Raw genomic sequence first — 12868 nt, forward strand, 5'->3', positions numbered from 1 at the left:
TCTAAATTCAACATGTTCGTAAACTCGAACTACCTACATTAATCACATACAAGTAACATCATTCGAACAAGTAAGTCACTTTCAAACCCTAATTGTAAAAACCCTAACTTTAAAGTAAGAAAACATTATTTATAAATACCATAACCACTTCGATTAAAAGGGAAATATCATAATTGAACATGCATGTAAACAAGAACAACATTTTCACATAACCCCCAAATTGCATATACGTATATACAACTACTCAGTCCATGGATGTACCTGTATACTTGGATTTTGTCGTGATTTGTAAGCTTCTACATCTTTCTTCAGTATTCGAAACCAAACCATTTCTTTTACTGCTCACCAAGAATTTGGTCGCCTTGTACAGTACGAGAATGAATTTGGAGGGAATTGGGGAGAATGGTAGTGTTATGTAATCATAGATTCTTTTAGACGTCAGTTTACCCAAATACCCTTGCAACCCTTTACTTTTCAAAAGCATATCAAACACTGTTAGGCTTTTTTTAACGGAAGTCGCCCAGAGCCCTTTAATTGCTTTAAAAAAATATTTTCAGCCACACATTTGGCAACTTTGTTGTTTGAGCCATCAAAGTACAAAAATATTATATTCCGGGTACGAATAGTGCAATTTTGTCTTTAAAAAATGTAATGAAATGTAAATCTCGAGTGTTAACCTCGAACTTTGCCTTTGGATGGAAATTGAACCTATCCCTCTGTTTTCAGAATAATACTTTAAACTTTTCTCTGTCTTTGTATTTTTGCAAAAGCTACAAGCAAAATTACCATGATCATTAAAGAAGATTCTTTAAAATAGTAGATATTTTTTTTGTAATCCAGCTATTCAAAAAAAAAGAGATGAGTTTAAAAAAGCAGGGGAGAAAAAAGAGAGGCAAGAGTATCAACCTTTTATCTTGGGCACATGTACTAATCCAAGTTATCAGATAGACTCGGAACATATATGTTAGGTGATCCTTCATCTAAAATCTTAAGGTGTCTAAGTCCAGAAATTCGGTGAAAAAACCATAATGCAGGTAGCAATGTAAAATTTTATGTAATATGGGACACGTTACTCAAAGTTATAACTGGTTCTCCATGGGTGAAAACTATTGTTAGTCTATTCTACTTGCAGGGTATGTCCCTAGATTCTGATTCTTCTGAGTATTATTATTTTATTTAGCAAAAAATAAAATAAACTATGCAAGTTCTACTTGCATTGATACACCTGTTATTTTGGAAGAAACAATCAAATTGTAATATTTTTAGCAAAAAAAATGAATTTTGATATTTTGGATTAAGAGCCCTCAGAACAGTAAAGAAAAGCTGTTGTCATTGTGGCCTTTTCACCTTGTTAAGAATAGATATGTAATTATAGGCTTGTAAGATTGGTCCAACATTTTTGCAGCCTATTTTTACTCAATTGACTGGTTTTCAATTTTCTCCTGTATTAGCGTGGAAGCTTTTCTTAGTTGTTTCTGTACATTATAAAACCTGTTTGTTTAGTTTTCCTGGGTTTGCACCCGCAAATAACAAGCGAATCGCCAAGATTCGCTTGTAAGGAATTTGTTTGTGAGGGGGCATCGTTAATCTACAACGTGCATGTAGCACCCCCCACAACACAAATTTCACAATAATGACAATGGGTAAGGGTGGACACGTTGTTTTCTTCTTGATTTTCTTGTCATTTGCGTCGGCAATCCATGCAAATATCGCAGAATTTGATGATTTCCTTAAACATCGAGCTGACCAGGCTAAGGCATTAGCAGCACAATCTTATAATCCTCATCCAGAAGAAGTTGCTAATAGCTTGAACAAGCAAGTTGGCGCGTAAGTAGCTAATTTAGCAGACATGATCAGTGCCTATACTGGATTTGAAATGAGCTTCCAAATGCATTTGTGACGATAACACATCATAAATGCCCTATTTGGTGGCTCATTAGATTCATTTGTGTTTGATTAAAAGTTTTATTTTTTTCATGCATGTATGAAGTTTGTTAAGTTCCAATGCCACAAGGAGGCATCTTTTGAGAACGGAGTGCAAGGCAACAAACCCTATTGACAGATGCTGGAGGTGTCATGGGAATTGGCATGTGAACCGAAAGAGGCTTGCTGACTGCGGTAAGGGCTTTGGCCGTAACACCATTGGTGGTAGAGATGGCAGGTTTTACGTTGTAACTGATGCATCCGACTGTGACGTTGAGAATCCAACACCAGGAACTCTACGACATGCTGTTATTCAAGAGGAGCCTTTATGGATCATTTTTTCAAAGTCAATGGTGATTAAACTCCAACAAGAGCTAATTATAACAAGTAACAAGACAATTGACGGTAGAGGTGTGAATGTTCACATTGCTTATGGTGCTGGACTTACCCTCCAGTTTGTCCAAAACGTGATAGTTCATGGCATTCGGATTCATCACATTATCCCAACTCCTGGTGGTATGGTCAGGGATTCAGTATTTCACCTTGGACTTCGAACAGTTAGTGACGGTGATGGAATCAACATTTTCGGTTCAAGCAACCTCTGGATTGATCATGTTTCTTTGGAAAAATGTTCTGATGGCCTAATTGATGCTATCGAGGGATCAACAGCTATTACAATCTCCAACTGCAAATTCAACAACCATGATCATGTATTTAATATCCAACCTTAAAAAAGAAACAAACTTTTGTACAAATTTGTATTGTTGCATTTCATATGAATAATGTTATGTATGATACTGTTATGCAGGTGATGTTGCTAGGAGGAAGTGATTCATACGTGGAAGATAAAATAATGCAAGTAACAGTTGCATTTAACAGATTTGGAAAGGGCTTAATTCAGAGGATGCCTAGGGCTCGATTCGGGTTCTTCCATGTGGTCAACAATGATTACAATCGATGGCAAATGTACGCCATTGGTGGCAGTGCCAACCCCACCATCATTAGCCAAGGCAACCGCTTCAAAGCCCCTGAAAATCGTTTTGCTAAAGAGGTAAGCATATAGACTTACCTGTGAATGTATTACAATAATGTCTGTAATTAGAACGTCTCTAATTAACACAAGTTCTGAGATTTTTGCTCGTGCTATGTTGGTAAAGGTGACAAAGAGGGATTATGCTTCTGAGTCTGAGTGGAAGGACTGGCAATGGAGGTCCGAAGGCGACTTGTTTTCAAATGGAGCCTTCTTCCATGAGTCTGGACCACCTTTTTCAAAAGAGAATCTAGAGATTAAAAAGAGTCTGATCAAAGCAAAACCTGGAAGTTTTGCTGGGAGACTTACACGTTATGCAGGCGCCCTCAAATGCAGGCCTGGCCATCCTTGTTAATTAGCAGATGTGAAGGGTACTTCGATGTTTACTACATTTTTCCTATTGGGATTCATTTGGAACAGCATAAACATACACTGTGGTCGCAAATTATGGGAAATCAAGACTATTGGATTAACCGGTTAAGATTGCTTTACCATTACATATTTTGTTTTAGTTTTAGTTTGTTGCAAGGGAATATATAACCAAATGGGAATGCAGACAAGCAATTAAATTGTTTAATCACGAAAGAAAAGAAAACACACATGTATCCAGTACCATCACTCATCTCGTGTGATAGGGTTAAGTTAACCAGATTTTTGAGCTGAAAATGTCCCTACATATTATAGTACTTTCCCATGTCACAGATCTGTTATACTCATTCCTGCAGCCTCCAGAGTCTAATTGGGGATTTATTCCGGTCTCAATACCTAACTTCAAGAAATTAATATAAGGTCACATAATCTGCTGTGGATCAAAATATTGCAGAAGCATAAAACAAGCTTATGCTGGTGAGCATTACTGGCAGTCTCTTATTATAGGTCATGTCCTCTCGTCCTAATTTTTCCGCCTTTCTTCCAGTATTGAGGCTCTTTAATCATCTGAATAAACAAAGAAACTTACATCCATGAACTAGACAATATGCCTGGTCAGTTGCAAATACATGGTTTAGGAGTAGCAAAACCACAATGAAGATATTAAAAAAGACATAACACATAAAATACACATCACGCGCAAATGGATGTCATGTAATGTAAGGATTGCAAACTCGCCACCCACACAGAATTAATCCTACACGACGTGGTTCCCCAATAATCCTAGTGTTGCGAGGTTAAGGAACCAGTTACTTTAAAATCTCAAGGTGTTAGAGAAGCTCTGATATCATGTTAAGGAACCAATTACTCTAAAACCTTAACGTGTTAGAGAATGACCATTTCCAGGATCTTATATTATTCTAACATGCCCAAAGTTCAACCACAAAGTTCAACCACTTAACACTGGATTGTCTGAGGCCAAATACATCATGCTCGCAAAAAGAATTAGCTGCTAGTTTGGCTTAGTGCAAATAAAGCTACAAGTTTTCATTCTTTATTTCCTGGTAATCAACTCTAAATATTGCACCTTAAAATGAAAATGAACTTCAGTGAGAAGAAATTTTTTTAGCATTAACCGAGAAGGTAAAGATTTCAAAAAAATTAACTATTAACTCGATATCTGATGCAGCACTTTTCTGCTACAAAGATGTGATTTCCATGTCCTTGAATCGAATTAGGCAATAACACCAGACCATTCTTTTCCTGCTTAATGTAGAAGAGGTACCACAAACTCTCTCAAAGAATTCATTATTACCTAATCGATTAGTCCTTATTAGTCATTACAAAGATAATGGTCACTGTGAAATATCATAGATGATCATGCACTGCCAATTACATACATGAATACAGTAAGGCTGATTACATTAAATAGGATAATTAAGTGTCTCTTCACATATTACTACTCATTCTCAGAGATAATTAAGTGTTCAAAATATAAGTTTCAACAAGATACACAGCAAAAACTAAGTGTCAATCAAGAACTTCATATCCAGCAAAACCATCTTTTGTAACCACTGAATCATTATTAACATACAAGATTTGTGAGAACACGCTAGTGGCATTATGTATATGAGGTGGGAATGTGGGGGATGCATCCAGTTTTACTAGTGACAAAGGATGCACAACAGGGGAAGTGCTTTTATATTTGTACCTGTTTTATTTGGTCATCTCATTTTTATTTTGTGGCGGGACTCTAACTCTTGCTTTTCAGCCAGAAACAGAAACATAGCCAAAGAAAAATAATTTTTTTACACTTACTTAATAATTTATAGAGAGTAAATTATACTTTGCACCCCTATAGATATTCACTTTTTCGGTTTGATCTTAAATTTTTAATATTGGTAGAATGCATCCCTCAAATTTTAATTTATTTTCATATCACACCTCTTTTAACAATTTTTAAGGATAAAATCGGAATAATTTTTTTATGTTTATATTATTACAATGTGCACCCCGTATTTATAATATTGTAACAGATTACACCACGATTTTAACTTCGACTTGTTTCAAAAAATATATAAATTTGTATGATAATATTAGATAATATTTTTTTACTTAAAATATTTAAAATATAAACAGTCTCTATTAAATCTAAATTGAAATCACAAATAAGTCTTTTATTCAAATCAATTTAATTTAATATTATGCACATTAATTTTAAATCATATATATTTTTAAATAATAATATCAAAAGATATATATTTTATCAAATATACGTGTCTAGGTTTTGATATCACTTTTTGGCACAATCTTAATAATTTATAATTTCTTATTTTTGTTTTAATATTTTTATAATAAATCTCTATTAAAACTACATGTTTCCTAATTTTTCAAATTTTTTAGTGTTACTAAATATTTCTTTTGATTCACATTCTTATGTTTATTTTTAAAATAAATTAGCTTTAAAATATATACCAAATTAAAAACTTGTAAAATGCATGCAATGTTATTTAACATTCTTTTTCTCAAAATCCACTGAACTAAACTACACAAACCAAAATTTTCTATTTTATTCGGTTTCGTTTGGATTTCATAATATAATAATCTATTAAAAATCATCGAATTTTATGTTTATGTTTGGGTTCAAGATTTCATTAATTTTATAGCATTTGGTTTTGATTTGAATCATTTTCATAATATTAATTTTGGGTTTTTGTTTACTTCTTTTTTAAAAAAAATCACATTCAACCCTAGTTATTTTGTGTATTATATGTTTTGTTTTTTAATTTATTTTTATAATATATATTTTTATGAATTTCAAAAGTTATAAAATTTAAAATAAAGTATAAACTATAAAATTATGTAGGGTGCAAATTGTCTAAATATTAAAACTATGGTATGCATATCGTCATTATATAAACTTTTGAAAAAAATTCCGACTTTTCCCTGGCAATAACGATTATTTTGGACAAAAAATATTAAAAAGGTGTAATATGAAGTGAAATTTAAAATTAAGGAATGCATTCTACCAAAATTAAAAGTTTAAGATCGAACCGAAAAAGTGAATATTTATAAGGGGCGTAAAATGTCTCTAATTTATAAATACTTCTCTTATTATGTTCGAATTCTAGAAAAGATTCGAATTCTCAATATTTAATAAAGAAAACGAGGAAACTTATGAAATAGCTGGGTAAAAATTTTAGAAGTATGCAGAGAAATCACAAAGTAGTTCACAAAGTTGATAATTGAACTCCATTTATTTGAGGCAAAAACTGAAAATAAATAAATTTAGACTTAACAAATTAGACCCAATTTACATGAACTTTAGCAAAGGTGAAACAAAAAAGGAGGAATAAAGAAGGCACAAAGTCACAAACACAGCCTCCACAGGTGTTCCCTAATCACACCTCACAATTCTGAAACTTGTAAAACCCTGTGAAAAACCATTTCAAACCAAAATCAAGAATGTTAAATCCAACCTTATCACAACCATCATCTACTTCAGGGTTTAGCCTATTAAACCCTATTCATTTCAATACTAAACTTTCATCTCACCTTCACTATTCTTCTTTCTCCTTAAACCCTAAAAAACCCAAAACCCCATTTCCCAACAAACTTTCTGTTAATAAATCTCCACACTTTGAACACTTTCAGCATCAAAACAACAAGTTCACTGCTACAAACTCCTCTTTATCTCCACCTGGTATGCAATTTCTTGCTTCCCCATCTTATGTGTGTGTTTCAGTGTGTTTTAGTAAAGTATTGTGTTTTATACAAGTTCTTGAAAAATTGATTTTTGAGTTAGAAATGTGTAAAGGTTTGATCTTTTGTATGTTTTGGCTACTGGGTCATCATCACTTAAGGCTTCCTCATCTTATGTGTTTGTGTTTTAGCAATGTATTGTGTTGTTATACAAGTTCTTGAAACCTTGAATTTTGAGTTAAAAATGTGTAAAGGTTTGATTTTTAGTCTTTTTTAGCTACTGGGTCATCATTACCTAGGTTCTTTGTTGGGCACTCTATATGTAAAGGCTTCCTCGTCTAATCATCTTATGTGTGTGTGTCAGTGTGTGTTTTAGCAAAGTATTCTGTTTTATACAAGTTCTTGTAATCTTGAATTTTGAGTTGAAAATGTGTAAAGGTTTGATTTTTTGTCTGTTTTAGCTACTGGATCATCATCACCTAGGTTCTTTGTTGGGCATTCTATATATAAAGGGAAGGCTGCTCTTACTGTTGAGCCTCGGGCTCCCGAATTCACTCCTTTAGATGTGAGTGTTTGTTTTGCGAGTGTTTGTTTTGAGAATTTTTCTTTGTTATTTTTACTTTTTTAAGTTCTTGTATTGATTTTTGTTGTAATTGATTGTTTGTGGATGGATGGTGTTTTGCTGTGTGTATAGTCAGGTGCGTTTAAGTTGTCGAGAGAGGGGTTTGTGTTGCTTCAATTTGCCCCTGCAGCTAGTGTTCGTCAATATGATTGGAGTAGGAAGCAGGTAAATGAAGCTTATCTTGGACTACTTATAAGACTTGTTAATTTATTGCTTTATATTGCTATTACTCTTAAGATTTTTAAAAGAGGGTTTTTTAGAGGGTGGCATTATATAGCAATATAATCTCTTATGGTATTGATTATGGACGGTTTTTAAATTTTTATATTTCAGGTGTTCTCTTTATCGGTTACTGAAATTGGAACTGTTATGAGCCTCGGTGCTAAAGATTCATGTGAATTTTTCCATGACCCCTTTAAAGGAAAAAGGTATACTTTAGCATGTTATGAAGATTAGTGATCTAATAAACTAGACTTTGTGCAGCTAAGAACTGTAATGAAATGATTGAGCTGCATAATGCATATTCAAGTCTTTTTACTCACCACATTGTTGTGATTCTGATGTAGGCCTTACTAATCTTCATCCGTGGTTTAGTATTTGTTTGATATTTTGTATCAAGTCATCAGTCTGAGCTGTAGTTCATAAGCTAGCTGTGTAAAATGATAAGTATAATCTTTCCATGTTAAGCTGTTCATTTTTGGTATCAGGAACTTCACATGTTGAATTTATGCATTTGATAATATTAATAATTTAGCGTTTACAATGGGAGTTAGTATGCTAAAATTAATTTGATATGTTATTCCATGCATTGCAGCGATGAAGGCAAGGTCAGAAAGGTTCTGAAAGTAGAGCCTCTTCCAGATGGCTCTGGACACTTCTTTAATCTCAGTAATCCTCTATGACTAAAATGCTTTCTTTAAAACCTTTCATCCTGATGTAAAATTGGATTTACTTATATTAACTGTCTGGATATATTCAAGGTGTTCAGAACAAGCTTGCGAATATGGATGAGAGCATTTATATACCAGTTACCAGGGCAGAGCTGACTGTTCTTGTATCAGCATTCAATGTATGATTCAACCCTCCTTGTTATAATTATCATGGGAATATTGTAGTTACTTCTTTAAGTTCGTAAAAAACTTTAAATGACTTTGTCGATAATGAGTTTAAGGGATGTGAAAGATAGAATTCAAAATTCAAACATGCATGTTCTTAGTTTGGTACCTAATAGGACCATGAGGCACCTGTTTCTGCATTTAAATTCAGAGATAAAAGTGTGGACTTGGAACTTCGAAGAGGAGAGTGATGTTCAGTTGCGAAGGGATAGCGTCGGTCGATATTAAACCCGTAAAAAATTGCTCTTACTGTCACTTCCCATTTGCACAAGTAAATGTGGAATATTTGGATTATGACTGCGTAAATGTTTCAAAATGTGATTTTGCAGATATTGATTTTTTTTGTTAAAGAAGGTAAATCTAAGATAAATCAAGCTTTTTAGGTCATGTTTTTGATGTGTGATCTTGTGTGTTCAAGTTTTAAAAATTTATTGACAGTTGTGAGTAATTTCATTTTATATGGGCAGGTCTTGTAAATTGATGTTGAGCCTTTTTAAATAGACGAACCAAATGTAGAAAGAACCTCTTTTTGTCTACTTTAAATTTCTGCTGGTCTAGATGTGCAATAGAGCTCTTTCCTTTGTCATTTAGAGAGCCTTGTTTGCATTGCGACTACCTGCCTTCGTGTTTCACTTTTACCTCTTTCAATGTGCTATTTTGTGATGTCCTGCAGTATCTCCTCCCGTACCTTCTGGGTTGGCACGCCTATGCAAATTCCATAAAACCTGATGATTTAACTCGGGGGAACAATGCTAATCCCAGAGCTGGAGCTGACTTTGAATGGAGCAGATAGGTGTGAATGGTATTTAGTATGCCGTTTCTGGTAAAATGGAAGAACCAGTATGGCTCTAGCCATTCTTGACTAAATTTTGGTAGCGAAGCCCTTAATTCATCCTGTGCAACGTTTTAAGACTTTTAGTAATAGGGGAATTGAGAAAAAATTTCGTATGTAATGTAACTGATGGTCTGTCAAGTCAAAATGACAAATTACAGAATGATTTGTAGAGGGGCTGAATTGAGTTATGTACCGAAGAGAATGTTTTATCTGCTTTAGAATTACTAGCTTTTGTTTAGCTTAACTGTTGTTTTCTCTCGAACTTGCAATTTCAAACTCAATATGCATGATCCTTGCACCAATATTGTGTGATCAAAACAGATTGTAAACAATGATGGTAGTACGATTGACATAGTAAAGTCATGTCCAAATGACAACAAGCCATTACTCGTGTATATCTTACTATGGTATTAGTTGCTAAGCTTAAAAGTGTAATTTTCCCAAGATTTGAAATTATTGTGGAAGCAAAACAGATGAAGCACCTGTGACCTGTCTACCCGAACTTGCCTTGCCTTTGGCAATACTACATATTTATATTGTCACAGATGCTCAACATGACCAAGCTCTTTTTTCAATTTTTTTTATCTTGTCGAAGCTACTGTCTGTTTACAATGAAAATTATAGCATATGCTTGACAGAACCCAGTTGCCGATATCAGGTCCCGGATGTACGTACTCAGGTTCTGGTGCTTACAAAACTTGACCTGTTCCAGCTAATGTTCCGATGGTCGCTTAATGAGAAATGAGTAGTACTGGAATTTAGGCGAGGCCAGTCATGTTGTCATAATAAATTCCAATTGAATTATCTCTTAGCAATGCTGATCTTGGATATGGTAAGCCATCAACCATGTGTGTAGAAAACATCCATAGTAGTTGCATTTTTTTTCTTTTTTATAAGACCTAGACTGTGTGAACTGGAATGATATATATTTGGGCTTATGCAGCTCAATCCAATCTTCAGTTTTTTATAGTTAAGCTCAAAGAAAAACCTAGTTATGAAACTGATTTGTATCTAGGTAGAGAGAGTTATGCAGGAAAATCTGACTGATTGGTTCTTCACTTCGGTTCATTACGAGTGTTTGCAGACACTACAAAAAGAAAACAACTTTCCTAGGTATGGTCTCTCCCTCTCTCTTGCAGACTTTTCACTATTCTATGTTTTGCACTTCATCCGATCAATTTATATTAAGAGCTAATCTGTGATCTTGATGTTCGTAGCTAGGCACCTAAGGTTTCGTTAAGCAATAGGCACCGAGTTGAACAAATTAGTTTTTGCTTTAGTTCCTAAACAGACGCCTTCACTTGTGATCAAGTTCTTTCCTGCTATAGTGCTGTGTCAAGGTTAAGTAATATTTGCCTCATTCTTCTGGCCAAGGTAGAGAGCACCATCAAGCTAAATATTCTACTATCAATTGTCAACTTCTTTACTATATCATGCACCATATGTTTGTCCCTTCATCAAACAAAAACCAAGTTGTAAAATATAAAATTCAATAACCAGCTAGGTTACAAATGTGCTCTTTATAAGTCACCATTACCTCCATTCAGACATTTTAAATCCACATATGTCCTATTTTAGAGGGAATAAAACATCAACTATAATTTGTTAACACATCTCTAAGCATTTAGTAGACAAATTTGAGAATAGTTTGACAATTCACAACCTTGTTTTTAAGACAAATAATCATTTTGTTATTGGTTGTCATGTTATGTTAGATTGAATTCATTGACTTATCTTGTATTAATAATCATGGCACTGCAGATCATTCATGGATATGTAATGACAGCCACTTCCCCGTAATTATATTATATAAGTCTTCCTAATAGCAGGTTAGATTCATTCCACTAATTGTTAAACTATCAACTCTTAAGTTTACTTGTCCACCCAAGTAACCTTAAACAAATGCTGTAAAATTTCAACAAGTACTAAACAATTTCATTATAGAAGAAAGTGCAGCATTCTGTTTGGTGTTATTTAACTTATTGTATTGCAAGGTCAATACATACATGCAAAATGATATTGAACTCTGAAATTATAATTAGGAGTAATTAGTCAAGGCATTTGATTAATTAGTTATAATCAAGTTGGGATTAGAGTAAAAAAACTCAGTGTTTGCAATAACACGAAGTTAATAGTCCTCTTTGATTGAGCTGGCAGAAACCCCACTTGTCATTTTATGTTCTCAGATTCTCTAATATTATTATCAATTTTATATTAATATTCTAATAAAGCTATAGTCTTTTCAATTCTCTCTGTGGTCAGTTTGAAAAACCTTTAAAATATTTGTAATTTTAGACAATTGGAAGAGAGTGTTTTTGTAATCTAATTGTAATTTCTAACAACATGATAATTGAACAAACTGAAAATTCAATGGTTTTCTGGAATATTTGTTAGAACATAGTACGTATAAAAGCTTGACTAATTTATTTTATTGGTAAAAAGTCTAGTTTTGTTTTGGACAGCAGTTGAGTTTTCCAACTAGGATATTTCTTTGATAGCTATCCGCTCTTCTCAAAATTCCAACTAATCTTTTCTTCTTCTTTTAAATATTGATTTTTCTAATTTTACTCGGTTGTGTAACTTATATTGAATGTGAAATAACTGCAGAACATCTTTTCAGTTGATTTTTCTTTGTACACAACTCAAACGATAAGCTAATACAGTTAAACTTTTTCAAAGTAACAAGATTGGGACCTATATAAATTATTATTTTAATAAATTTATTATTTTATCGGGAGTAACGAAAGTAGAAATCTACCGTGTCTTTAATATTTGATCCGGAAAAAATATTATTTTAACGATATTATTACTTATTACTTTATCAATTATTACCGGAACATAAAATAACAAACAAGTTCAAAACTCAATGTGCCCACACCATAAACTCACAAAAAGAACAATGCCTCTGAGCTCTTGTTCGAGTTCTTGATGACTGAAAGGGGAGACAGAAGTATCAAATTCCTCTTCTCCCTGAAGGCTTTTTGAAATTTTCATAATGAAAAGCTATCTGATTTTTCTTTCGAGATAAATAAATGTTCTAACAAATTTGAAATGTAGGATTACAGAAAATAAATTTTTACTTATATGAATATTAAATTTGTTAATTAACCGAATTACCTAAAATCTAAAATATCATAAAAATGTCCAACATATCTTATACTAACTCTCTAAATTTCTAAATGATCTAAAATTTTAAAAATTGTATAGTAAGTAATGAAGGATGATGCATCCACTGTTGCTGACTTCTTGATAGAAATTGGAATATAAATAAG

General features: G+C 33.1%; 2 protein-coding genes and 1 long non-coding RNA gene across 3 annotated transcripts; all 3 read left to right on the forward strand.

Annotated features, from left to right (window-relative positions):
- Nucleotides 1-1502: 1502 nt before the first annotated feature.
- LOC141663742 (pectate lyase-like) lies at nt 1503-3434 on the forward strand. The gene is made up of 4 exons (XM_074469552.1): nt 1503-1827; nt 1991-2633; nt 2732-2974; nt 3081-3434. Exons 1-4 carry the CDS (start codon nt 1634-1636, stop codon nt 3306-3308), a joined length of 1308 nt encoding a protein of 435 aa, XP_074325653.1. The 5' UTR covers nt 1503-1633; the 3' UTR covers nt 3309-3434.
- A 3220-nt stretch (nt 3435-6654) lies between these two features.
- LOC141663557 (single-stranded DNA-binding protein WHY1, chloroplastic) lies at nt 6655-9817 on the forward strand. Its single transcript, XM_074469338.1, has 7 exons — nt 6655-7025; nt 7486-7589; nt 7719-7811; nt 7980-8074; nt 8461-8534; nt 8627-8715; nt 9435-9817. Exons 1-7 carry the CDS (start codon nt 6788-6790, stop codon nt 9552-9554), a joined length of 813 nt encoding a protein of 270 aa, XP_074325439.1. The 5' UTR covers nt 6655-6787; the 3' UTR covers nt 9555-9817.
- A 264-nt stretch (nt 9818-10081) lies between these two features.
- On the forward strand, nt 10082-11428 carry LOC141663912 (uncharacterized). Its single transcript, XR_012551720.1, has 3 exons — nt 10082-10428; nt 10612-10709; nt 11358-11428. It is a non-coding gene; the product is annotated as an uncharacterized LOC141663912 (long non-coding RNA).
- Nucleotides 11429-12868: the final 1440 nt, after the last annotated feature.

This window comes from Apium graveolens, chromosome 6 (assembly GCF_009905375.1).
Source record: "Apium graveolens cultivar Ventura chromosome 6, ASM990537v1, whole genome shotgun sequence".
Lineage (NCBI taxonomy): Eukaryota > Viridiplantae > Streptophyta > Magnoliopsida > Apiales > Apiaceae > Apium > Apium graveolens.